The sequence below is a fragment of the Salvelinus fontinalis genome, chromosome 18 (genome assembly GCF_029448725.1).
Source record: "Salvelinus fontinalis isolate EN_2023a chromosome 18, ASM2944872v1, whole genome shotgun sequence".
NCBI classification, from domain to species: Eukaryota; Metazoa; Chordata; class Actinopteri; order Salmoniformes; family Salmonidae; genus Salvelinus; species Salvelinus fontinalis.
The window spans coordinates 60,204,029-60,231,686 of record NC_074682.1 but is presented as its reverse complement, the minus strand read 5'-3'; the positions used below and the strand labels follow the sequence as shown (position 1 = coordinate 60,231,686).

General features: G+C 45.8%; 1 protein-coding gene across 12 annotated transcripts in view; it reads left to right on the top strand.

Annotated features, from left to right (window-relative positions):
* Positions 1 to 27,658, top strand: part of slmapa (sarcolemma associated protein a) — a 172,669-nt gene that overhangs the window by 75,822 nt on the left and 69,189 nt on the right. For 7 of the 12 annotated variants that reach the window (XM_055869967.1, XM_055869968.1, XM_055869972.1 and 4 more), the window contains 8 exons: positions 4,988 to 5,050; positions 6,021 to 6,116; positions 12,513 to 12,584; positions 18,136 to 18,276; positions 19,190 to 19,327; positions 20,703 to 20,871; positions 23,122 to 23,172; positions 23,906 to 23,962. In XM_055869967.1, the coding sequence (XP_055725942.1) occupies positions 4,988 to 5,050; positions 6,021 to 6,116; positions 12,513 to 12,584; positions 18,136 to 18,276; positions 19,190 to 19,327; positions 20,703 to 20,871; positions 23,122 to 23,172; positions 23,906 to 23,962 (787 nt within the window). Of the gene's footprint in view, positions 1 to 4,987; positions 5,051 to 6,020; positions 6,117 to 7,513; positions 7,662 to 7,704; positions 7,801 to 12,512; positions 12,585 to 18,135; positions 18,277 to 19,189; positions 19,328 to 20,702; positions 20,872 to 23,121; positions 23,173 to 23,905; positions 23,963 to 27,658 lie in introns of those variants that run through there. The other 5 variants (XM_055869970.1, XM_055869971.1, XM_055869978.1 and 2 more) reach the window with 3 other exon arrangements.

Below are 27,658 nucleotides of genomic sequence, written 5' to 3'. Positions count from 1 at the left end.
AAGTCTCAGAGCGAGTGACGTTTGAAACGCTATTAGCGCGCACCCCGCTAACTAGCTAGCCATTTCACATCGGTTACACCAGACTAATCTCAGGAGTTGATAGGCTTGAAGTCATAAACAGCGCAATGCTTGAAGCACAGTGAAGAGCTGCTGGCAAAACCCACAAAAGTGCTGTTTGAATGAATGCTTACGAGCCTGCTGGTGCCTACCATCGCTCAGTCAGACTGCTCTATCAAATATCAAATCATAGACTTAATTATAACATAATAACACACAGAAATACGAGCCTTAGGTCATTAATATGGTCGAATCCGGAAACTATCACCTCGAAAACAAAACATTTATTATTTCACTGAAATACGGAACCGTTCCGTATTTTATCTAACTGGTGGCATCCATCAGTCTAAATATTCCTGTTACATTGCACAAATTTCTGGCAAATTAGTTTGCAAAGAGCCAGGCGGCCCAAACTGTTGCATATACCCTGACTCTGCGTGCAATGAACGCAAGAGAAGTGACACAATTTCACCTGGTTAATATTGCCTGCTAACCTGGATTTCTTTTAGCTAAATATGCAGGTTTAAAAATATATACTTCTGTGTATTGATTTCAAGAAAGGCATTGATGTTTATGGTTAGGTACACGTTGGAGCAACGACAGTCCTTTTTCGCGAATGCGCACTGCATCGATTATATGCAGCGCAGGACACGCTAGATAAACTAGTAATATCATCAACCAGGTGTCGTTATCACTAGTGATTATGATTGATTGTTTTTTTATAAGATAAGTTTAATGCTAGCTAGCAACTTACGCGAATGTAGTAAGAAGCCACGGTAACAGGCGGGCTCCTCGCGAGGCAGGTGGTTAGAGCGTTGGACTAGTTAACCGTAAGGTTGCGAGATTGAATCCCTGAGCTGACAAGGTAAGAATCTGTCGTTCTGCCCCTGAACAAGGCAGTTAACCCACTGTTCCCCGGTAGGCCGTCATAGAAAATAAGAATGTGTTCTTAACTGACTTGCCTAGTTAAATAAAGGTGTAAAAAAAAAAAAAAAAAAAAAGCAAAATCGGCATCCAAAAATACTGATTTCCGATTGTTTTGAAAACTTGAAATCGGCCCTAATTAATCGGCCATTCCGATTAATCGGTCGACCTCTAATTTGGAGATCTAATAGTATTTTTGATTGGCTTAACGCACCACCACTAATGAGTTGTGGAGCTTCTCAAAGGAATGTTTTCTTCACCTCAAAACAGCAAGTAAACAAAGTCTGTTTTTACATCCATTGAGAATAACAATAGTTCCTCAATATTTCCAGCTCTCTCCCTTTCGATAACCACTTGGAAAGAAAGGGGGAAAATGCTCTGATCCAATGGAAATATAAAATAGGCCTCCCTGATTACTCCTTAAACCTTTGCGCAAATAACCTAGAGCTATGTCTGTCTGTCCCAAGCTCGCTGGCACAGGTAACTCTGAGGGTCCAGAATATTATATACCATGTTTTAAATTTACTAGCGCGAGGGCTGTACCCAAGTTCATAGTTTCCAGTTGGTTGCAGACAGGACATGCAATAGCCAATGTGACTTATAGGATATTTATTTTTGTCATTATGCAATGTTTTTATTTTGGTTAGCCCACATCACATGACAATGATTTTGAGGTACGAAGACGTTATAAATTAAATGAAGCTGTTCCCCCAATTTTGAATATGAAAACAATAACTGGCACCCAGATCGGTACAAATTGTAAGATAAATTGGCGTTCCACATGAGAAAGGTTGCCGACTCCTCGTTTAGCCGGCGACTTCAGGAGACCATATGAGTGGGAGGATGGTCAGGTTGATATGGGTTTTTTTCCCTTCTGGTTATCTGGATCTCTGGCTCCCTCTTGAATCATTTGTCTTATTTCATCAAACAATTTGTATAAAGCATCAGACAAGCATATAGTGGATTTTATTGAAATACATCAATTGGTCGAGAGAACAGATAATTTTCGGTTGACCCAAGATTGTTTTTAGTCGGGGACAGCCCTAATTGTAAGTGTTGTAGCCTGTATGGACATTGTTTTGTGAACAGTCATGAACAGTTTCTATATTTATAAATGCCGTGTTACATTATTCAAGTGTGTTAACTTCTGTGCAACATGATGAGAAGGGAGCTAACAAGGCAGCCAGACAGCTCTAGTAATGAATGAGGACGTGGACAGACAGCTCTAGTAATGAATGAGGACGTGGACAGACAGCTCAAGTAATGAATGAGGAAGTGGACAGACAGCTCAAGTAATTAATGAGGAAGTGGACAGACAGCTCTAGTAATGAATGAGGAAGTGGACAGACAGCTCTAGTAATGAATGAGGAAGTGGCCAGACAGCTCTACTAACAACACAGCCAGACAGCTCTAGTAATGAATGAGGAAGTGGACAGACAGCTCTAGTAATGAATGAGGAAGTGGAGCTGTGTAACATGATGAGTAGGGAGCTAACACAGCCAGACAGCGCTAGTAATGAATGAGGAAGTGGACAGACAGCTCTAGTAACGAATGAGGAAGTGGACAGACAGCTCTAGTAATGAATGAGGATGTGGCCAGACAGCTCTACTAACAACACAGCCAGACAGCTCTAGTAATGAATGAGGAAGTGGACAGACAATTCTAGTAATGAATGAGGAAGTGGAGCTGTGTAACATGAGTAGGGAGCTAACAACACAGCCAGACAGCTCTAGTAATGAATGAGGAAGTGGACAGACAGCTCTAGTAATGAATGAGGAAGTGGAGCTGTGTAACATGAGTAGGGAGCTAACAACACAGCCAGACAGCTCTAGTAATGAATGAGGAAGTGGAGCAGGATCCTTGGTCTTCGTGCCATAATGGGGCGTATAGAGTTGATGATCTCAATCACCTGAGACACAATTGACTGAAGTACCGAATGTAACAGAAATTCATATCAAGCCTGTACACAGGAACTGACTGCAAATCAAGCCTGTACACAGGGACTGACTGCATATCAAGCCTGTACACAGGGACTGACTGCATATCAAGCCTGTACACAGGGACTGACTGCATATCCAGCCTGTACACAGGGACTGACTGCATATCAAGCCTGTACACAGGGACTGACTGCATATCAAGCCTGTACACAGGGACTGACTGCATATCAAGCCTGTACACAGGGACTGACTGCATATCAAGCCTGTACACAGGGACTGACTGCATATCAAGCCTGTACACAGGGACTGACTGCATATCAAGCCTGTACACAGGAACTGACTGCATATCAAGCCCAGTCAAGCCAATAAAGTGTCTTACTCTGTAGATTGAGAGTGTTCCTCAGACAGGCTCCTTGTTTAGGACTCTTAATCTCATTAGACGCAGAGCACAGCCCAAATTGAATTACTTATCTTCTGCTCTCTTTTTCTGCCTGCACTGTCCTAAACACCAAACTATACTCTCCTTCCTGTCCTAAACACCAAACTATACTCACCTTCCTGTCCTTAACACTATACTCTAGTCTCCTTCCTGTCCTAAACACCAAACTATACTCTCCTTCCTGTCCAAAACACCAAACTATACTCTCCTTCCTGTCCTTAACACTATACTCTACTCTCCTTCCTGTCCTAAACACCAAACTATACTCACCTTCCTGTCCTTAACACTATACTCTACTCTCCTTCCTGTCCTAAACACCAAACTCTACTCTCCTTCCTGTCCTAAACACTATACTCTACTCTCCTTCCTGTCCTAAACACTATACTATACTCTCCTTCCTGTCCTAAACACTATACTATACTCTCCTTCCTGTCCTAAACACTATACTCTACTCTCCTTCCTGTCCTAAACACTATACTATACTCTCCTTCCTGTCCTAAACACTATACTATACTCTCCTTCCTGTCCTAAACACTATACTCTACTCTCTTTCCTGTCCTAAACACTATACTCTACTCTCCTTCCTGTCCTAAACACCAAACTATACTCTCCTTCCTGTCCTAAACACTATACTCTACTCTCCTTCCTGTCCTAAACACCAAACTATACTCTCCTTCCTGTCCTAAACACCAAACTATACTCTCCTTCCTGTCCTAAACACCAAACTATACTCTCCTTCCTGTCCTAAACACCAAACTATACTCTCCTTCCTGTCCTAAACACCAAACTATACTCTCCTTCCTGTCCTAAACACCAAACTATACTCTCCTTCCTGTCCTAAACACCAAATTATACTCTCCTTCCTGTCCTAAACACCAAATTATACTCTCCTTCCTGTCCTAAACACCAAATTATACACTCCTTCCTGTCCTAAACACCAAATTATACTCTCCTTCCTGTCCTAAACACCAAATTATACTCTCCTTCCTGTCCTAAACACCAAATTATACTCTCCTTCCTGTCCTAAACACCAAATTATACTCTCCTTCCTGTCCTAAACACCAAATTATACTCTCCCTCCTGTCCTAAACACCAAATTATACTCTCCTTCCTGTCCTAAACACCAAATTATACTCTCCTTCCTGTCCTAAACACCAAATTATACTCTCCTTCCTGTCCTAAACACCAAATTATACTCTCCTTCCTGTCCTAAACACAGACTCTTTACTGAGATGCTGACTCATGACTCACTGACTCTTTTGGACCCTCCCATAATCTATACATAGTTTCCACATGTTAGGCACAGCAATAGATGTATTGGGTGGTGTGTGTGTGTGTGACCAGTGTTCCTATCTAACCTGATGTGCTGGTGTGTGTGTGACACCAGTGTTCCTATCTACTGTAACCTGATGTGTGTGTGTGTGTGTGTGTGTGTGTGTGTGTGTGTGTGTGTGTGTGTGTGTGTGTGTGTGTGTGTGTGACCAGTGTTCATATCTACTGTAACCTGATGTCTTGGTGTGTGTGTGTGTGACCAGTGTTCATATCTACTGTAACCTGATGTCTTGGTGTGTGTGTTACCAGTGTTCATATCTACTGTAACCTGATGTCTTGGTGTGTGTCTCTCCTGCAGGTTGCGGCCAACACCCCCAGTATGTACTCTCAGGAACTCTTCCAGCTCTCCCAGTATCTGCAGGTATGGAATAACACTGACACCTAGTGGCCAGGCAGCGCGACTACGCTCTTACCTCTGCCTGGTGCATGGATTCATAGTCTTACTGTGTAATTGCGGACTGGACTGTTAAAATGATATGGGACTTTGAAGACTTGAACCATGTGCTTCGCTCTTTCACTCTCATCTGTCTTATACTACAAGTTATTGGTTTCATGTTTACAGTCTAACGTAAACGTCTAATGTCGTCTCTCACACTATGTAATGTTTACAGTCTAACGTTGTCTCTCACACTATGTAATGTTTACAGTCTAACGTCGTTAGAAAATAAATTGGTGTCTGATAATAGATGCTTCTTGAGCATCAGCTCCGCATTCAACTTATAATGCTGATGGATGTCGTATTCTCTCCCTCCCCCTCTCTCCCTCCCCCTCTCTCCCTCCCCCTCTCTCCCTCCCCCTCTCTCCCTCCTCCTCTCTCCCTCCCCCTTTCTCCCTCCCCCTTTCTCCCTCCCCCTCTCTCCCTCCCCCTTTCTCCCTCCCCCTCTCTCCCTCCTCCTCTCTCCCTCCCCCTTTCTCCCTCCCCCTTTCTCCCTCCCCCTCTCTCCCTCCCCCTTTCTCCCTCCCCATTTCTCCCTCCTCCTCTCTCCCTCCTCCTTTCTCCCTCCCCCTTTCTCCCTCCTCCTTTCTCCCTCCCCCTCTCTCCCTCCCCCTTTCTCCCTCCTCCTTTCTCCCTCCTCCTGTCTCCCTCCTCCTTTCTCCCTCCTCCTCTCTCCCTCCTCCTCTCTCCCTCCTCCTCTCTCCCTCCTCCTCTCTCCCTCCTCCTCTCTCCCTCCTCCTTTCTCCCTCCTCCTCTCTCCCTCCTCCTCTCTCCCTCCTCCTCTCTCCCTCCTCCTCTCTCCCCCCTCCTCTCTGCCTCCTCCTCTCTCCCTCCTCCTCTCTCCCCCCTCCTCTCTGCCTCCTCCTCTCTGCCTCCCCCTTTCTCCCCCTGCCAGGAGGCCCTACACAGGGAGCAGATGTTGGAACAGAAGTTGGCAACGCTGCAACGCCTCCTGGCCACCACACAGGAGGCTTCAGAGAGCAGCTGGCAGGTAGTTACTATACACTACCACCCTAACCCTACTGGCCACCACACAGGAGGCTTCAGAGAGCAGCTGGCAGGTAGTTACTATACACTACCGCCCTAACCCTCCTGGCCACCACACAGGAGGCTTCAGAGAGCAGCTGGCAGGTAGTTACTATACACTACCACCCTAACCCTCCTGGCCACCACACAGGAGGCTTCAGAGAGCAGCTGGCAGGTAGTTACTATACACTACCACCCTAACCCTACTGGCCACCACACAGGAGGCTTCAGAGAGCAGCTGGCAGGTAGTTACTATACACTACCACCCCCTAACCCTCCTGGCCACCACACAGGAGGCTTCAGAGAGCAGCTGGCAGGTAGTTACTATACACTACCGCCCTAACCCTCCTGGCCACCACACAGGAGGCTTCAGAGAGCAGCTGGCAGGTAGTTACTATACACTACCACCCTAACCCTACTGGCCACCACACAGGAGGCTTCAGAGAGCAGCTGGCAGGTAGTTACTATACACTACCACCCTAACCCTACTGGCCACCACACAGGAGGCTTCAGAGAGCAGCTGGCAGGTAGTTACTATACACTACCACCCTAACCCTACTGGCCACCACACAGGAGGCTTCAGAGAGCAGCTGGCAGGTAGTTACTATACACTACCACCCCCTAACCCTCCTGGCCACCACACAGGAGGCTTCAGAGAGCAGCTGGCAGGTAGTTACTATACACTACCGCCCTAACCCTCCTGGCCACCACACAGGAGGCTTCAGAGAGCAGCTGGCAGGTAGTTACTATACACTACCACCCTAACCCTACTGGCCACCACACAGGAGGCTTCAGAGAGCAGCTGGCAGGTAGTTACTATACACTACCACCCTAACCCTACTGGCCACCACACAGGAGGCTTCAGAGAGCAGCTGGCAGGTAGTTACTATGCACTACCACCCTAACCCTACTGGCCACCACACAGGAGGCTTCAGAGAGCAGCTGGCAGGTAGTTACTATACACTACCGCCCTAACCCTACTGGCCACCACACAGGAGGCTTCAGAGAGCAGCTGGCAGGTAGTTACTATACACTACCACCCCCTAACCCTACTGGCCACCACACAGGAGGCTTCAGAGAGCAGCTGGCAGGTAGTTACTATACACTACCACCCCCTAACCCTACTGGCCACCACACAGGAGGCTTCAGAGAGCAGCTGGCAGGTAGTTACTATACACTACCACCCCCTAACCCTACTGGCCACCACACAGGAGGCTTCAGAGAGCAGCTGGCAGGTAGTTACTATACACTACCACCCTAACCCTACTGGCCACCACACAGGAGGCTTCAGAGATCAGCTGGCAGGTAGTTACTATACACTACCACCCTAACCCTCCTGGCCACCACACAGGAGGATTCAGAGAGCAGCTGGCAGGTAGTTACTATACACTACCACCCTAACCCTACTGGCCACCACACAGGAGGCTTCAGAGAGCAGCTGGCAGGTAGTTACTATACCGCCCTAACCCTCCTGGCCACCACACAGGAGGCTTCAGAGAGCAGCTGGCAGGTAGTTACTATACACTACCGCCCTAACCCTACTGGCCACCACACAGGAGGCTTAGAGAGCAGCTGGCAGGTAGTTACTATACACTACCGCCCTAACCCTACTGGCCACCACACAGGAGGCTTCAGAGAGCAGCTGGCAGGTAGTTACTATACACAATTCCACAAACCTAAAGTATTTTAAAAGTTTTATTTCCAGATAAAAGGTTAATATGTAATATGTGGTCTGTGGTCATTACCACTAGACCAGCCACCAGCACACAAGCCCGCTGTCAAGCCCGCTGTCGAGCCCGCTGTCCAGCCCGTTGTCAAGCCCGCTGTCCAGCCCGTTGTCAAGCCCGCTGTCCAGCCCGCTGTCGAGCCCGTTGTCGAGCCCGTTGTCGAGCCCGTTGTCGAGCCCGCTGTCGAGCCCGCTGTCAAGCCCGCTGTCAAGCCTTCTGACCCACTTACTCTACAACACTCCCTCCATATAATGGATACTGTCTTTTACTGACTGCTACAGTACCTTCAGAAAGTTTTCACTCTGCTTGAATTTAAAATAGATTACATTTAGATAGTTTTTGATCACTGGCCTACCACACAATACCCCCGTAATGTGAAAGTGGAATTATGGTTTAGTCATTTTTACAAAAATGTAATTAAAAAGGAAAAGCTGAAATGTCAATAAGTATTAAACCCTTTTGTTATGGCAAGCCTAAATACGTTCAGGAGTAAGAATTTTCTTTAGTCACAAGTTGCATGGACTGTGTGAAATAATAGTGTTTAACATGATTTTTGATTGACTACCTCATCTCTGTACTCCACACATACAGATAATTGTAAGGTCCCTCAGTCGAGTAGTGAATTTCAAACACAGATTCAACCACAAAGACCAGGGAGGTTTTCCAATACCTCGGAAAGAAGGGCACCTATTGGTAGATGGGTAAACATTTAAAAAAGCCGCCATTGAATATCCCTTGGAGCATGGTGAAGTTATTAATTACACTTTGGATTGTGTATCAATACACTCAGTCACTACAAAGATACAGGCGTCCTTCCTAACTCAGTTGCCGGAGAGGAAGGGAACCACTCAGGGATTTCACCAGAAGGCCAATGGGGACTTTAAAACAGAGTTTAATGGCTGTGATAGGAGAAAACTGAGGATGGATCAACAACATTGTAGTTACTCCACAATCCTAACGTAAATGACAGAGTGAAAGAAGGAAACTTGTACAGAATAAAAATATTCTAAAACATTCATCCTGTTTGAAACTCGGCACTGGAGTAATACTGCAAAAAATGTGGCAAAGCGATTTAACTTCCTGTCCTGAATACAAAGTGTTATGTTTGGGGCAAATACAACACATTACTGAGTATAACGCTCCATATATTCAAGCATAGTGTAGTGGTGGCTGGATCATGTCATGGGTATGCTTGTAAACGTTAAGGACTGGTAAGTTTTTCATGATAAAAAAGAAACAGAATGGAGCTAAGCACAGGCAAAATGCTAGAGGAAACTCTGGTTGTCTTACTTTCCACCAGACGCTGGGAGACAAATGCAACTTTCAGCAGGACAATAACCTAAAACACAAGGCCAAATCTACACTGGAGTTGCTTACCAAGAAGACTGTGAATGTTCCTGAGAGGCAGAGTTACAGTTTTGATTTAAATCTATGGCAAGACCTGAAAATGGTTGTCTAGCAATGATCAACAACCAATTTGACAGAGTTTGAAGAATTTTGAAAAGAATAAGGGGCAAATGTTGCACATTCCAGGTGTGGAAAACTCAGACTTTCCCAGAAAGACTCACAGCTCTTAGAGACTCACCCAGAAAGACTCACAGCTCTTAGAGACTCACCCAGAATAACTCACAGCTCTTAGAGACTTACCCAGAAAGACTCACAGCTCTTAGAGACTCACCCAGAAAGACTCACAGCTCATAGAGACTCACCCAGAAAGACTCACAGCTCTTAGAGACTCACCCAGAAAGACTCACAGCTCTTAGAGACTTACCCAGAAAGACTCACAGCTCTTAGAGACTCACCCAGAAAGACTCACAGCTCTTAGAGACTCACCCAGAAAGACTCACAGCTCTTAGAGACTCGCCCAGAAAGACTCACAGCTCTTAGAGACTCGCCCAGAAAGACTCACAGCTCTTAGAGACTCACCCAGAAAGACTCACAGCTCTTAGAGACTCACCCAGAAAGACTCACAGCTCTTAGAGACTCAACCAGAAAGACTCACAGCTCTTAGAGACTCACCCAGAATAACTCACAGCTCTTAGAGACTTACCCAGAAAGACTCACAGCTCTTAGAGACTTACCCAGAAAGACTCACAGCTCTTAGAGACTCACAAAGAAATACTCACAGGTCTTAGAGACTCACCCAGAAAGACTCACAGCTCTTAGAGACTCACCCAGAATAACTCACAGCTCTTAGAGACTTACCCAGAAAGACTCACAGCTCTTAGAGACTCACCCAGAAAGACTCACAGCTCTTAGAGACTCAACCAGAAAGACTCACAGCTCTTAGAGACTCACCCAGAATAACTCACAGCTCTTAGAGACTTACCCAGAAAGACTCACAGCTCTTAGAGACTTACCCAGAAAGACTCACAGCTCTTAGAGACTCGCCCAGAAAGACTCACAGCTCTTAGAGACTTACCCAGAAAGACTCACAGCTCTTAGAGACTGCCAAAGGTGATTCTATCATGTATTGACTCGGGTGTGAATACTTATGTCAATTATATTTATGTATTTTAATTTTCAATAAATTAGCTAACATTTCTAAAAACATGTTTTTACTTTGTCATTGTGGGGTATTGTAGATGGGTGAGAAAATAATCAATTAAAAAGAAATTGAATTCAGGCTGTAATACAACAATGTGTAAGTCAAGGGGTATGAATGCTTTCTAACAGCACTGTATGTGAAACGTGTTGGTTATGGTGGACTGACCTGTCTCTTCTGACTGGGTTATGGTGTACTGACCTGTCTCTTCTGACTGGTTTATGGTGGACTGACCTGTCTCTTCTGACTGGTTTATGGTGTACTGACCTGTCTTCTGACTGGTTTATGGTGGACTGACCGGTCTCTTCTGACTGGTTTATGGTGGACTGACCGGTCTCTTCTGACTGGTTTATGGTGGACTGACCTGTCTCTTCTGACTGGTTTATGGTGGACTGACCTGTTTCTTCTGACTGGTTTATGGTGGACTGACCTGTTTCTTCTGACTGGTTTATGGTGGACTGACCTGTTTCTTCTGACTGGTTTATGGTGGACTGACCTGTCTCTTCTGACTGGTTTATGGTGGACTGACCTGTCTCTTCTGACTGGTTTATGGTGGACTGACCTGTCTCTTCTGACTGGTTTATGGTGGACTGACCTGTCTCTTCTGACTGGTTTATGGTGGACTGACCTGTCTCTTCTGACTGGTTATGGTGTACTGACCTGTCTCTTCTGACTGGTTTATGGTGGACTGACCTGTCTCTTCTGACTGGTTTATGGTGGACTGACCTGTCTCTTCTGACTGGTTTATGGTGGACTGACCTGTCTCTTCTGACTGGTTTATGGTGGACTGACCTGTCTCTTCTGACTGGTTTATGGTTTACTGACCTGTCTCTTCTGACTGGTTTATGGTGTACTGACCGGTCTCTTCTGACTGGTTTATGGTGGACTGACCTGTCTCTTCTGACTGGTTTATGGTGGACTGACCTGTCTCTTCTGACTGGTTTATGGTGGACTGACCTGTCTCTTCTGACTGGTTTATGGTGGACTGACCTGTCTCTTCTGACTGGTTTATGGTGGACTGACCTGTCTCTTCTGACTGGTTTATGGTGGACTGACCTGTCTCTTCTGACTGGTTTATGGTGGACTGACCTGTCTCTTCTGACTGGTTATGGTGGACTGACCTGTCTCTTCTGACTGGTTTATGGTGGACTGACCTGTCTCTTCTGACTGGTTATGGTGTACTGACCTGTCTCTTCTGACTGGTTTATGGTGGACTGACCTGTCTCTTCTGACTGGTTTATGGTGGACTGACCTGTCTCTTCTGACTGGTTTATGGTGTACTGACCTGTCTCTTCTGACTGGTTTATGGTGGACTGACCTGTCTCTTCTGACTGGTTATGGTGTACTGACCTGTCTCTTCTGACTGGTTTATGGTGTACTGACCTGTCTCTTCTGACTGGTTTATGGTGGACTGACCTGTTTCTTCTGACTGGTTTATGGTGTACTAAACTGTCTTCTGACTGGTTTATGGTGTACTGACCGGTCTCTTCTGACTGGTTTATGGTGTACTGACCGTTCTTCTGACTGGTTTATGGTGTACTAAACTGTCTTCTGACTGGTTTATGGTGTACTGACCTGTCTCTTCTGACTGGTTTATGGTGGACTGACCTGTCTCTTCTGACTGGTTTATGGTGGACTGACCTGTCTCTTCTGACTGGTTTATGGTGGACTGACCTGTCTCTTCTGACTGGTTTATGGTGGACTGACCTGTTTCTTCTGACTGGTTTATGGTGGACTGACCTGTTTCTTCTGACTGGTTTATGGTGGACTGACCTGTCTCTTCTGACTGGTTTATGGTGGACTGACCTGTCTCTTCTGACTGGGTTATGGTGGACTGACCTGTCTCTTCTGACTGGTTTATGGTGGACTGACCTGTCTCTTCTGACTGGTTTATGGTGGACTGACCTGTTTCTTCTGACTGGTTTATGGTGGACTGACCTGTCTCTTCTGACTGGTTTATGGTGGACTGACCTGTCTCTTCTGACTGGTTTATGGTGGACTGACCTGTCTCTTCTGACTGGTTTATGGTGGACTGACCTGTCTCTTCTGACTGGTTTATGGTGGACTGACCTGTGTCTCTCTCTTCAAGGCGTTGATAGACGAGGACCGGCTTCTCTCCAGACTAGAGGTGATGGGCAACCAGCTGCAGTCCTACTCTAAAGTAAGAACATTTAAACGATACGCTGAACAAAAATATAAATGCAACATGTAAAGTGTTGGTTCCGTGTTTCATGAGCTGAAATTTAAGAAATCCCAGAAATGTTCCATAAGCACAAAAAGCTTATTTCTCACAATTTTGACATGTTAACCTCCCCTGTTATTGTAATGGTGAGAGGTTAGCATGTCTTGGGGGTATGATATAAAATGCTAACCTCCCCTGTTATTGAAATGGTGAGAGGTTAGCATGTCTTGGGGGTATGATATAAATGCTAACCTCCTCTGTTATTGTAATGGTGAGAGGTTAGCATGTCTTGTGGGTATGATATAAAATGCTAACCTCCCCTGTTATTGTAATGGTCAGAGGTTAGCATGTCTTGGTGGTATGATATAAAATGCTAACCTCCTCTGTTATTGTAATGGTGAGAAGTTAGCATTTCTTGGGGATATGATATAAAATGCTAACCTCCTCTGTTATTGTAATCTTGAGAAGTTAGCATGTCTTGGTGGTATGATATTAAATGCTAACCTCCCCTGTTATTGTAATGGTGAGAGGTTAGCATGTCGTGGGGTATGATATAAAATGCTAACCTCCCCTGTTATTGTAATGGTGAGAGGTTAGCATGTCTTGGTATTATGATATAAAATGCTAACCTCCCCTGTTATTGTAATGGTGAGAGGTTAGCATGTCTTGGTATTATGATATATAATGCTAACCTCCCCTATTATTGTAATGGTGAGAGGTTAGCATGTCTTGGGGGTATGATATAAAATGCTAACCTCCCCTGTTATTGTAATGGTGAGAGGTTAGCATGTCTTGGGGGTATGATATAAAATGCTAACCTCCCCTGTTAATGTAATGGTGAGAGGTTAGCATGTCTTGGGGGGTATGATATAAAATGCTAACCTCCTCTGTTATTGTAATGGTGAGAGGTTAGCATGTCTTGGGGATATGATATAAATGCTAACCTCCTCTGTTATTGTAATGGTGAGAGGTTAGCATGTCTTGTGGGTATGATATAAAATGCTAACCTCCCCTGTTATTGTAATGGTGAGAGGTTAGCATGTCTTGGGGGTATGATATAAAATGCTAACCTCCCCTGTTATTGTAATGGTGAGAGGTTAGCATGTCTTGGGGGGTATGATATAAAATGCTAACCTCCCCTGTTATTGTAATGGTGAGAGATTAGCATGTCTTGGGGGTATGATATAAAATGCTAACCTCCCCTGTTATTGTAATGGTGAGAGGTTAGCATGTCTTGGGGATATGATATAAAATGCTAACCTCCTCTGTTATAGTAATGGTGAGAGGTTAGCATGTCTTGGGGATATGATATAAAATGCTAACCTCCTCTATTATTGTAATGGTCAGAGGTTAGCATGTCGTGGGGTATGATATAAAATGCTAACCTCCCCTGTTATAGTAATGGTGAGAGGTTAGCATGTCTTGGGGGTATGATATAAAATGCTAACCTCCCCTGTTATTGTAATGGTGAGAGGTTAGCATGTCTTGGTATTATGATATAAAATGCTAACCTCCCCTGTTATTGTAATGGTGAGAGGTTATTATGTCTTGGGGGTATGATATAAAATGCTAACCTCCCCTATTATTGTAATGGTGAGAGGTTAGCATGTCTTGGGGGTATGATATAAAATGCTAACCTCCCCTGTTATTGTAATGGTGAGAGGTTAGCATGTCTTGGGGGGTATGATATAAAATGCTAACCTCCTCTGTTATTGTAATGGTGAGAGGTTAGCATGTCTTGGGGATATGATATAAATGCTAACCTCCTCTGTTATTGTAATGGTGAGAGGTTAGCATGTCTTGTGGGTATGATATAAAATGCTAACCTCCCCTGTTATTGTAATGGTGAGAGATTAGCATGTCTTGGGGGTATGATATAAAATGCTAACCTCCCCTGTTATTGTAATGGTGAGAGGTTAGCATGTCTTGGGGATATGATATAAAATGCTAACCTCCTCTGTTATAGTAATGGTGAGAGGTTAGCATGTCTTGGGGATATGATATAAAATGCTAACCTCCTCTATTATTGTAATGGTCAGAGGTTAGCATGTCGTGGGGTATGATATAAAATGCTAACCTCCCCTGTTATAGTAATGGTGAGAGGTTAGCATGTCTTGGGGGTATGATATAAAATGCTAACCTCCCCTGTTATTGTAATGGTGAGAGGTTAGCATGTCTTGGTATTATGATATAAAATGCTAACCTCCCCTGTTATTGTAATGGTGAGAGGTTAGCATGTCTTGGGGGTATGATATAAAATGCTAACCTCCCCTATTATTGTAATGGTGAGAGGTTAGCATGTCTTGGGGGTATGATATAAAATGCTAACCTCCCCTGTTATTGTAATGGTGAGAGGTTAGCATGTCTTGGGGGGTATGATATAAAATGCTAACCTCCCCTGTTATAGTAATGGTGAGAGGTTAGCATGTCTTGGGGGTATGATATAAAATGCTAACCTCCCCTGTTATTGTAATGGTGAGAGGTTAGCATGTCTTGGTATTATGATATAAAATGCTAACCTCCCCTGTTATTGTAATGGTGAGAGGTTAGCATGTCTTGGGGGTATGATATAAAATGCTAACCTCCCCTATTATTGTAATGGTGAGAGGTTAGCATGTCTTGGGGGTATGATATAAAATGCTAACCTCCCCTGTTATTGTAATGGTGAGAGGTTAGCATGTCTTGGGGGGTATGATATAAAATGCTAACCTCCTCTGTTATTGTAATGGTGAGAGGTTAGCATGTCTTGGGGATATGATATAAATGCTAACCTCCTCTGTTATTGTAATGGTGAGAGGTTAGCATGTCTTGTGGGTATGATATAAAATGCTAACCTCCCCTGTTATTGTAATGGTGAGAGGTTAGCATGTCTTGGGGGTATGATAAAAAATGCTAACCTCCCCTGTTATTGTAATGGTGAGAGGTTAGCATGTCTTGGGGGGTATGATATAAAATGCTAACCTCCCCTGTTATTGTAATGGTGAGAGATTAGCATGTCTTGGGGGTATGATATAAAATGCTAACCTCCCCTGTTATTGTAATGGTGAGAGGTTAGCATGTCTTGGTATTATGATATATAATGCTAACCTCCCCTGTTATTGTAATGGTGAGAGGTTAGCATGTCTTGGGGGTATGATATATAATGCTAACCTCCCCTGTTATTGTAATGGTGAGAGGTTAGCATGTCTTGGGGGTATGATATATAATGCTAACCTCCCCTGTTATTGTAATGGTGAGAGGTTAGCATGTCTTGGTATTATGATATATAATGCTAACCTCCCCTGTTATTGTAATGGTGAGAGGTTAGCATGTCTTGGGGATATGATATAAATGCTAACCTCCTCTGTTATTGTAATGGTGAGAGGTTAGCATGTCTTGTGGGTATGATATAAAATGCTAACCTCCCCTGTTATTGTAATGGTGAGAGGTTAGCATGTCTTGGGGGTATGATAAAAAATGCTAACCTCCCCTGTTATTGTAATGGTGAGAGGTTAGCATGTCTTGGGGGGTATGATATAAAATGCTAACCTCCCCTGTTATTGTAATGGTGAGAGATTAGCATGTCTTGGGGGTATGATATAAAATGCTAACCTCCCCTGTTATTGTAATGGTGAGAGGTTAGCATGTCTTGGTATTATGATATATAATGCTAACCTCCCCTGTTATTGTAATGGTGAGAGGTTAGCATGTCTTGGGGGTATGATATATAATGCTAACCTCCCCTGTTATTGTAATGGTGAGAGGTTAGCATGTCTTGGGGGTATGATATATAATGCTAACCTCCCCTGTTATTGTAATGGTGAGAGGTTAGCATGTCTTGGTATTATGATATATAATGCTAACCTCCCCTGTTATTGTAATGGTGAGAGGTTAGCATGTCTTGGTATTACGATATAAAATGCTAACCTCCCCTGTTATTGTAATGGTGAGAGGTTAGCATGTCTTGTTATTATGATATAAAATGCTAACCTCCCCTGTTATTGTAATGGTGAGAGGTTAGCATGTCTTGGGGGTATGATATAAAATGCTAACCTCCCCTATTATTGTAATGGTGAGAGGTTAGCATGTCTTGGGGGTATGATATAAAATGCTAACCTCCCCTGTTATAGTAATGGTGAGAGGTTAGCATGTCTTGGGGGTATGATATAAAATGCTAACCTCCCCTGTTATTGTAATGGTGAGAGGTTAGCATGTCTTGGGGGTATGATATATAATGCTAACCTCCCCTGTTATTGTAATGGTGAGAGGTTAGCATGTCTTGGTATTATGATATATAATGCTAACCTCCCCTGTTATTGTAATGGTGAGAGGTTAGCATGTCTTGGTATTACGATATAAAATGCTAACCTCCCCTGTTATTGTAATGGTGAGAGGTTAGCATGTCTTGGTATTATGATATAAAATGCTAACCTCCCCTGTTATTGTAATGGTGAGAGGTTAGCATGTCTTGGGGGTATGATATAAAATGCTAACCTCCCCTGTTATTGTAATGGTGAGAGGTTAGCATGTCGTGGGGTATGATATGAAATGCTAACCTCCCCTGTTATAGTAATGGTGAGAGGTTAGCATGTCTTGGGGGTATGATATAAAATGCTAACCTCCCCTGTTATTGTAATGGTGAGAGGTTAGCATGTCTTGGTATTATGATATAAAATGCTAACCTCCCCTGTTATTGTAATGGTGAGAGGTTAGCATGTCTTGGGGGTATGATATAAAATGCTAACCTCCCCTGTTATTGTAATGGTGAGAGGTTAGCATGTCTTGGGGTATGATATAAAATGCTAACCTCCCCTGTTATTGGTAATGGTGAGAGGTTAGCATGTCTTGGGGGTATGATATAAAATGCTAACCTCCCCTGTTATTGTAATGGTGAGAGGTTAGCATGTCTTGGGGTATAATATAAAATGCTAACCTCCCCTGTTATTGTAATGGTGAGAGGTTAGCATGTCTTGGGGTATGATATAAAATGCTAACCTCCCCTGTTATTGTAATGGTGAGAGGTTAGCATGTCTTGGGGGTATGATATTTGTGCGTGTAACTTATTTACCATTAATTTCTATTAAGCACAAAACAAACAGCTAAAGTAGCCAACGAGTGTGTGGAGTCACAAGCTTGATGTAATCAGTACGTGTTATGAATACGGGACCAAATTCAAAACAAAATGATGTAATTTCTAAATGGTTCACCCGATATGAAAGTACCCTCAAATTAAAGCTGACAGTCTGCACTTTGACCTCATAGTCAAATCCAAAGTGCTGGAAAACAGAGCCAAAACAACAACAACATGTGTCCCCGTCCCAATACTTTCTTAGTTCAATGTAGATATCTATTGACTTTCTAATAGATATGCATGTTTTTTCTTCTGTATTTGGGTTAAGTTTTTTCTGACCATAGGGAACTGATGGTCACTTTACATGGTCAGTAAAAACTTATGACCCTATGACTGTGTATTAGTCAAAGCACTAGAGACAACTCCTTACCTCTCTGTCTCTCTCTCTCTCTCTTCCCTCCCCCTCCTCCCCCTCTAAAGAACCAAACCGAGGATGGCATGCGTAACGAGCTGGTAGCCCTGCAGGAAGACAAACACAACTATGAGACCACGGCCAAAGAGTCCCTGAGGAAGGTCCTACAAGAGAAGATAGAGGTGGTCAGGAAGCTGTCAGAGGTCGAGGTGAGACAGGTCTTCCTGTGCAATAGGGTTAAGGCTAGGGAGAAGAGGTCAGAGGTCGAGGTGAGACAGGTCTTCCTGTGCAATAGGGTTAAGGCTAGGGAGAAGAGGTCAGAGGTCGAGGTGAGACAGGTCTTCCTGTGCAATAGGGTTAAGGCTAGGGAGAAGAGGTCAGAGGTCGAGGTGAGACAGGTCTTCCTGTGCAATAGGGTTAAGGCTAGGGAGAAGAGGTCAGAGGTCGAGGTGAGACAGGTCTTCCTGTGCAATAGGGTTAAGGCTAGGGAGAAGAGGTCAGAGGTCGAGGTGAGACAGGTCTTCCTGTGCAATAGGGTTAAGGCTAGGGAGAAGAGGTCAGAGGTCGAGGTGAGACAGGTCTTCCTGTGCAATAGGGTTAAGGCTAGGGAGAAGAGGTCAGAGGTCGAGGTGAGAGGTCTTCCTGTGCAATAGGGTTAAGGCTAGGGAGAAGAGGTCAGAGGTCGAGGTGAGACAGGTCTACCTGTGCAATAGGGTTAAGGCTAGGGAGAAGAGGTCAGAGGTCGAGGTGAGACAGGTCTTCCTGTGCAATAGGGTTAAGGCTAGGGAGAAGAGGTCAGAGGTCGAGGTGAGACAGGTCTTCCTGTGCAATAGGGTTAAGGCTAGGGAGAAGAGGTCAGAGGTCGAGGTGAGACAGGTCTTCCTGTGCAATAGGGTTAAGGCTAGGGAGAAGAGGTCAGAGGTCGAGGTGAGACAGGTCTACCTGTGCAATAGGGTTAGCGTAAAGGCTAGGTAGAGGTGGTCAGGAAGAGGTCAGAGGTCGAGGTAAGACCCCGGGGCTGGGTGACGTGTGTGTGTGTGTGTGTGTGTGTGTGTGTGTGTGTGTGTGTGTGTGTGTGTGTGGAGGATGAACGTGTTGCCATCTCACCTGTTGTCATTCCAGAGATCTCTGAGTAACACGGAGGATGAGTGTACTCATCTGAAGGAGATGAACGAGAGGAACCAGGAGGAGCTCAGAGAACTGGCTAATAAATACAACGGGGCCATCAACGAGATCAAGGACCTCACTGACAAGATAAAGGTACAGTAGGTGGAAGTGGTCGGTGAGGAGGGGGGGCAGGATGGAGGAGGGGGGCTAGATGGAGGAGGGGGGGCAGGATGGAGGAGGGGGGCTAGATGGAGGAGGGGGGCTAGATGGAGGAGGGGGGCTAGATGGAGGAGGGGGGCTAGATGGAGGAGGGGGGCAGGATGGAGGAGGGGGGCAGGATGGAGGAGGGGGGCAGGATGGAGGAGGGGGGCAGGATGGAGGAGGGGGGCAGGATGGAGGGGAGAAGGGAGGACTGGATGGAGGGGAGGAGGGAGGGCAAGATGGAGGGGAGGAGGGAGGGCAAGATGGAGGGGAGGAGGGGGGGCAGGATGGAGGGGAGGAGGGGGGGCAGGATGGAGGGGAGGATGGAGGGGAGAAGGGGGGGGCAGGATGGAGGGGAGGAGGGGGGGCAGGATGGAGGGGAGGATGGAGGGGAGAAGGGGGGGGCAGGATGGAGGGGAGGAGGGGGGGCAGGATGGAGGGGAGGAGGGGGGGCAGGATGGAGGGGAGGAGGGGGGGCAGGATGGAGGGGAGGGGGGGGGGGCAGGTTGGAGGGGGGGGGGGGCAGGATGGAGGGGAGGAGGGGGGGCAGGATGGAGGGCAGGATGGAGGGGAGAAGGGGGGGGCAGGTTGGAGGGGAGAAGGGGGGAGCAGGCCGGAGGGGAGAAGGGGGGGCAGGATGGAGGGGAGAAGGGGGGGCAGGATGGAGGAGAGAAGGGGGGGTGACAGGTTGGTGAGGGGGGGGACTGGTTGGTGGGGAGAAGAGGGGGGAGACGGGTTGGAGGGGAAGAGGGGGGAGACGGGTTGGAGGGGGGGTGAGAGGTTGGGGAGGGGGGAAATCGTGCTGGAAAGGAGACGGGTTGGAGGGGAGAAGAGGGGGGAGACGGGTTGGAGGGGAGAAGAGGGGGGAGACGGGTTGGAGGGGAGAAGAGGGGGGAGACGGGTTGGAGGGGAGAAGAGGGGGGAGACGGGTTGGAGGGGAGAAGAGGGGGGAGACGGGTTGGAGGGGAGAAGAGGGGGGAGACGGGTTGGAGGGGAGAAGAGGGGGGAGACGGGTTGGAGGGGAGAAGAGGGGGGAGACGGGTTGGAGGGGAGAAGAGGGGGGAGACGGGTTGGAGGGGAGAAGAGGGGGGAGACGGGTTGGAGGGGTTTTAAGATCAGATTTCTATATATTGTCCGACCACCAGCACACACATCAGATTCTCCATTGCACACGTTAACATGCCCACACCTTTCCCTGTGTGTCCCTATGTGTGTGTGTCCCTGTGTGTGTGTCCCTGTGTGTGTGTCCTCCTTTGTCCCTGTGTGTGTCCCTGTGTGTGTCCCTGTGTGTGTGTCCTCCTTTGTCCCTGTGTGTGTCCCTGTGTAGCTGGCGGAGGGTCGTCAGGAGGAGTTGACTCAGAAGGGTCAGATGGAGAAGAAGGAACTGCAGCTTTGTATTGATGAGCTGGAGGAGAAGGAACAGGCTCTACAGGCCCGTATCGAGGCCTTACAGGCTGACAACGACTTCACTAACGAACGCCTCACTGCCCTGCAAGGTTAGTAACGTAGAAACACACACCTATACTGCGAGTGTCATAACAGGTCAGATTTAGGACTCTTGTGTATGGTCAAAGCCCTCTGGAGTGCATGGTTTATTCGTACATCATGAATCAGAATACCTGTATTTCTCCGCGGCTGAACTGTCATTGTCGGGGGTGAAGTGTTGATCCCAACCCCGGTAGGGGACACTGGGGGCCCAGGCCTGCATGCATGGTATTCAGGAATAAAATAACTATTTAAGTTGACCTTCAGTCAGTCCATGTCCTCAAAGGACCATGTAGGTTGACCTTCAGTCAGTCCATGTCCTCAAAGGACCATGTAGGTTGACCTTCAGTCAGTCCATGTCCTCAAAGGACCATTTAGGTTGACCTTCGGTCAGTCCATGTCCTCAAAGGACCATTTATATTGACCTTCGGTCAGTCCATGTCCTCAAAGGACAATTTAGGTTGACCTTCGGTCAGTCCAGTCCATGTCCTCAAAGGACAATTTAGGTTGACCTTCGGTCAGTCCAGTCCATGTCCTCAAAGGACCATTTAGGTTGACCTTCGGTCAGTCCAGTCCATGTCCTCAAAGGACCATTTAGGTTGACCTTCGGTCAGTCCAGTCCATGTCCTCAAAGGACCATGTAGGTTGACCTTCGGTCAGTCCAGTCCATGTCCTCAAAGGACCATTTAGGTTGACCCTCGGTCAGTCCAGTCCATGTCCTCAAAGGACCATTTATATTGACCTTCGGTCAGTCCAGTCCATGTCCTCAAAGGACCATTTATATTGACCTTCGGTCAGTCCAGTCCATGTCCTCAAAGGACCATGTAGGTTGACCTTCGGTCAGTCCAGTCCATGTCCTCAAAACCCCATGTAGGTTGACCTTCGGTCAGTCCAGTCCATGTCCTCAAAGGACAATTTAGGTTGACCTTCGGTCAGTCCAGTCCATGTCCTCAAAGGACCATTTAGGTTGACCTTCGGTCAGTCCAGTCCATGTCCTCAAAGGACCATTTATATTGACCTTCGGTCAGTCCATGTCCTCAAAGGACCATTTATATTGACCTTCGGTCAGTCCAGTCCATGTCCTCAAAGGACCATTTATATTGACCTTCGGTCAGTCCAGTCCATGTCCTCAAAGGACCATGTAGGTTGACCTTCGGTCAGTCCAGTCCATGTCCTCAAAGGACCATGTAGGTTGACCTTCGGTCAGTCCAGTCCATGTCCTCAAAGGACCATTTAGGTTGACCTTCGGTCAGTCCAGTCCATGTCCTCAAAGGACCATTTATGTTGACCTTCGGTCAGTCCAGTCCATGTCCTCAAAGGACCATTTATATTGACCTTCGGTCAGTCCAGTCCATGTCCTCAAAGGACCATTTATATTGACCTTCGGTCAGTCCAGTCCATGTCCTCAAAGGACCATTTATATTGACCTTCGGTCAGTCCAGTCCATGTCCTCAAAGGACCATTTATATTGACCTTCGGTCAGTCCAGTCCATGTCCTCAAAGGACCATTTATATTGACCTTCGGTCAGTCCAGTCCATGTCCTCAAAGGACCATTTATATTGACCTTCGGTCAGTCCAGTCCATGTCCTCAAAGGACCATTTATATTGACCTTCGGTCAGTCCAGTCCATGTCCTCAAAGGACCATTTATATTGACCTTCGGTCAGTCCAGTCCATGTCCTCAAAGGACCATTTATATTGACCTTCGGTCAGTCCAGTCCATGTCCTCAAAGGACCATTTATATTGACCTTCGGTCAGTCCAGTCCATGTCCTCAAAGGACCATTTATATTGACCTTCGGTCAGTCCAGTCCATGTCCTCAAAGGACCATTTATATTGACCTTCGGTCAGTCCAGTCCATGTCCTCAAAGGACCATTTATATTGACCTTCGGTCAGTCCAGTCCATGTCCTCAAAGGACCATTTATATTGACCTTCGGTCAGTCCAGTCCATGTCCTCAAAGGACCATTTATATTGACCTTGGGTCAGTCCAGTCCATGTCCTCAAAGGACCATTTATATTGACCTTGGGTCAGTCCAGTCCATGTCCTCAAAGGACCATTTATATTGACCTTCGGTCAGTCCAGTCCATGTCCTCAAAGGACCATTTATATTGACCTTCGGTCAGTCCAGTCCATGTCCTCAAAGGACCATTTATATTGACCTTGGGTCAGTCCAGTCCATGTCCTCAGCACCATTTATATTGACCTTCGGTCAGTCCAGTCCATGTCTTCTCCAATCCGTTGTTGTTGTTGTTTCCAGTTCGGTTAGAACAGCTGCAGGAGAAAAGCATAAAGGACAACAACAGTTTAGGTGAGTGACGGTCCGTTAGGCCGACCGTGTCTGTTAACGTTATTGCTCTGCTTCTAACCCTGCATCGCTCCTTGGCTGCAGCCGAAAGTGCACCCTATTCCCTACAAAGTGCACTATATTTAACCAGGGCCCTGGTAGGCAATAGGGTGCAATATGGGACGTAACCCTTCTTCTTCTTACTAATATGATCTGGCATGACTCAGAGCTTCTTACCTTCCGTTGCTTGTTATTCTTCGTCTTCTTCGTTCTGTCCGTCAGTCTTTCACCTTCTAATCTGTTCTGTCTGAATGGTAGCTAGCTACTGGTTACTGTAGCTGTCTGAATGGTGTGTAGTCATTCAGTCAGTCATAGGATAAGATAAATACACTTCTGCATGCTCTTTGTGGTTTAGGCCAGGTTACTGTAAAACACTGTGGTCTTGGCCAGGTTACTGTAAAACACTGTGGTCTTGGCCAGGTTACTGTAACACACTGTGGGGTCTTGGCCAGGTTACTGTAACACACTGTGGGGTCTTGGCCAGGTTACTGTAAAACACTGTGGTCTTGGCCAGGTTACTGTAAAACACTGTGGTCTTGGCCAGGTTACTGTAAAACACTGTGGTCTAGGCCTAGTTACTGTAAAACACTGTGGTCTTGGCCAGGTTACTGTAAAACACTGTGGTCTAGGCCAGGTTACTGTAAGTTGAGCTTGTTTGGTGTTGTTGGGGCGATGCTTCATGTCTGTATACCGCTAGGAGATCCACCAGGAGACAATGACATAGACGTTGACGTCGACTTGAACCGACAGGAAGGTAGTATGGCTTTAGTTATTTACCTGGGATGTCTCTTGCTGTATTCTTCACAGCCTTAAATCTTCTCTTCCTGTTGACTACATCTCTTAACAACACACTGATTTATCTGGGTGGTTTAAATCAACAATATGTCGAAGGAGCGTGATGAGCTGGTTCCAAATGACGCTCTTCCTATACCAGGTCAACTTGAGGGTGGAGTACTTATTCTGTAGGGAGTACTGGTGTTTCATTAAAAATTGTTCACAAGTTGGATTCCGTTTAATATTTTATTGTGTAGGTCAAACTAACAGGAAGTTAATTCACTATATATTCATCAACGTAGACTGAGAGGGAATGGTTATAATGTGATATTATGTAAACAGCACTGGTATTCTCTTGTAAGAATAGGATGTTATACTCACTCTCCTAATGTGACTCACATTAGCAACAGTGTACATGACAGTAACTTTACTGTTAACATTGGTACATCGCAGAGCAGTGGAGCTGAGCTCACGACATCACTGTCTGTAGTGGCAGAGAAACCAAGCTAGATAAACTCTAGCGCCTTCTGGTGTCTGCACGTCCTTGTATTCTATAGCTAACAGACGGCCTTTCCGTGATCTACCGCTAATCAGCTATCGTCACACCAGTCCTTCAGGCACCAGTGAAACCTGTCCATCTCTTTGCAGTGAAGTGGGATCTCCCTGAATACCGTAACATGAACAGTCGTATTGCTGAGGCAGCAGGTCTGAGTTGCCTCACATTGAGACAAAGCTTGTGTCCACTTACTGCTGATGTGAGTCGGGCTTTCTAAATACATTTGACTGATTTTGATATCGATTGACACCTGGTGGAGGAAAAGGTAAATTATTTATCGTTTTGTTCCCGATTCTGATCAGAACATCAGAACATCTTGGATTTATTGGTTCCGTTAGTAGTTCGGATTTGGCATTATTGCAGGACAGGTATTGCAAACTATTACAGACTACAAAGGGAGGCACAGCTGAGAGCTGCCCAGTGACACCGACCTACCAGATGAGCTAAATCACTTCTATGCTCGCTTTGAGGCAAGTAACACTGAAACATGCATGAGAGCGTCAGCTGTTCCGGACTGTTCCGTGTGATCACGGTCTCTGCAGCCGATATGAGTAAGACCTTTAAACAGGTCAACATTCACAAGGCCAGACGGATTACCAGGCTGCATACTCCGAGCATGTGCTGACCAACTGGCAAGTGTCTTCACTGACATTTTCAATCTCTCCCTGTCTGAGTCTGTAATACCAACATGTTTCAAGCAGACCACCATAATCCCTGTGCCCAAGAACACAAAGGCAACCTGCCTAAACGACTACAGACCCGTAGAACTCACGTCTGTAGCCATGAAGTGCTTTGAAAGGCTGGTCATGGCTCACATCAACACCATTATCCCAGAAACCCTAGACCCACTTCAATTTGCATACCGCCCCAACAGATCCACAGATGACGCAATCTCTTGCACTCAACACTGCCCTTTCCCACCTGGACAAAAGAAACACTTATGTGAGAATGCTATTCATTGACTACAGCTCAGCGTTCAATACCATAGTGCCGTCAAAGCTCATAAATAAGCTAAGGATCCTGGGACTAAACACCCCCCGTTGCAACTGGATCCTGGACTTCCTGACACCCCTCGGGGGTGCGTGCTCAGTCCCCTCCTGTACTCCCTGTTCACTCATGACTGCATGGCCAGGCACGACTCCAACACCATCATTAAGTTTGCAGACGACACTACAGTGTTAGGCCTGATCACAGACAACGATGAGACAGCCTATAGGGAGGAGGTCAGAGACCTGGCCAGGTGGTGCCAGGACAACAACCTCTCCCTCAACGTGATCAAGACAAAGGAGACGATTGTGGACGACAGGAAAAGGAGGACCGAGCACGCCCCCATTCTCATCAACGGGGCTGTAGTGGAGCAGGTCGAGAGCTTCAAGTTCCTTGGTCTCCACATCAACCACAAACTATCATGGTCCAAACACACCAAGACGGTCGTGAAGAGGGCATGACAACACCTTTTCCCCCTCAGGAGACTGAAAAGATTTGGCATGGGTCCCCAGATCCTCAAAGTTGTACAGCTTGCACCATCGAGAGCATCCTTACATTTTGCGTCACTGCCTGGTACGGCAACTGCTCGGCCTCCGACCGCAAGGCACTACAGAGGGTAGTGCGAATGGCCCAGTACATCATTGGGGCCAAGCTTCCTGCCGTCCATGACCTCTATACTAGGTGGGAGACTCCAAAAGGCTCCTTAACAGCTTCTACTCCCAAGTCATAAGACTGCTGAACAATTAATCAGATGGCCACCCAGACTATTTGCATTGACACCCGCTGCTACTCGCTGTTTATTATCTATGCGTTGTCACTTTACCCTTACCTACATGTACAAATTACCTCCACTAACCTGTACATTAATTCGGTACCGGTACTCCCTGTATATAGCCTCCATAATTTTTCATATTTAGTCAATCTTTTCTTAATCCTATTTTCTTAACCTCTCTGCGCTACGGATCCCTTTTACGGGATCACTTTCCTAAACAACCGCTAGAATTGCAGGGCGCCAAATGCATAAATATTACTAAAAATATTTATAATCTTATATTAGCTTGGTAAGCTTGGTCACGAAAGTCAGAAAAGCAATAAAATGAATCGCTTACCTTTGATCATCTTTGGATGTTTCCACTCACGAGACTCCCAGTTACACCACAAATGTTTTTTTTGTTCGATAAATATTACTTTTATCACAAAAAAAACGCTATTTGGGTTGCGCATTATGTTGAGAAAAATACAGCGTTGTTCCGTTCGACAAATTCCAAAAAGTATCCGTAATGGTCGTAGAAACATGTCAAATGTTTTTTATAATCAATCCTCAGGTTGTTTTTAATAAACATAATCGATAATATTTCAACCGGACCATAACCATTTCTTTAAGAGACAAAAGGAAAATGGGGAGCCCCTCTCTCACGCGCAGGAACTATTCAGAGGACACCTGACCTCTTTTGAAACATCTCGCTCATTTTTCAAAATGAAAGCCTGAAACTATGTCTAAAGCCTGGTCACAGCCTGAGGAAGCCATTGGAAAAGGAATCTGGTTGATACCCCTTTAAATGGAGGATAGACGGTCCAGGAAACACAGAAGTTTTTTTTTTTTTATTCTCTTCCGGGTTATATTTTCTCAGGTTTTCGCCAGCAGAATAAGTATTGTTATACTCACAGACAATATTTTGACAGTTTTGGAAACTTTGGAGTGTTTTCTATCCTAATCTGTAAATTATATGCATATTCTACGAACTGGGCCAGAGAAAATGTCCGTTTACGTTGGGAACGTTTAAAAAAATAAATAATAATATGACCCCTAGCGTCAAGAGGTTGCATTGTTGGTTAAGGGCTTGTAACTTGCATCTGACTAATAAAATATGTTTTGATGTGATGAAGTCAATCTCTCCTCCACTTTGAGCCAGGACAGATTGACATGCGTGTTATTAATGTTAGCTCTCTGTGTACATTTAAGGGCCAGCCGTGCTGCCCTGTTCTGAGCCAATTGCAATTTTCTTAAGTCCTTTTTTGTGAACAGTAGTCCAGGTGAGATAAAACTAGGGCCTGTAGGACCTGCCTTGTTGATAGTGTTGTTAAGAAGGTAGAGCCGTACTTTATTATGGACAGACTTCTCCACATCTTAGC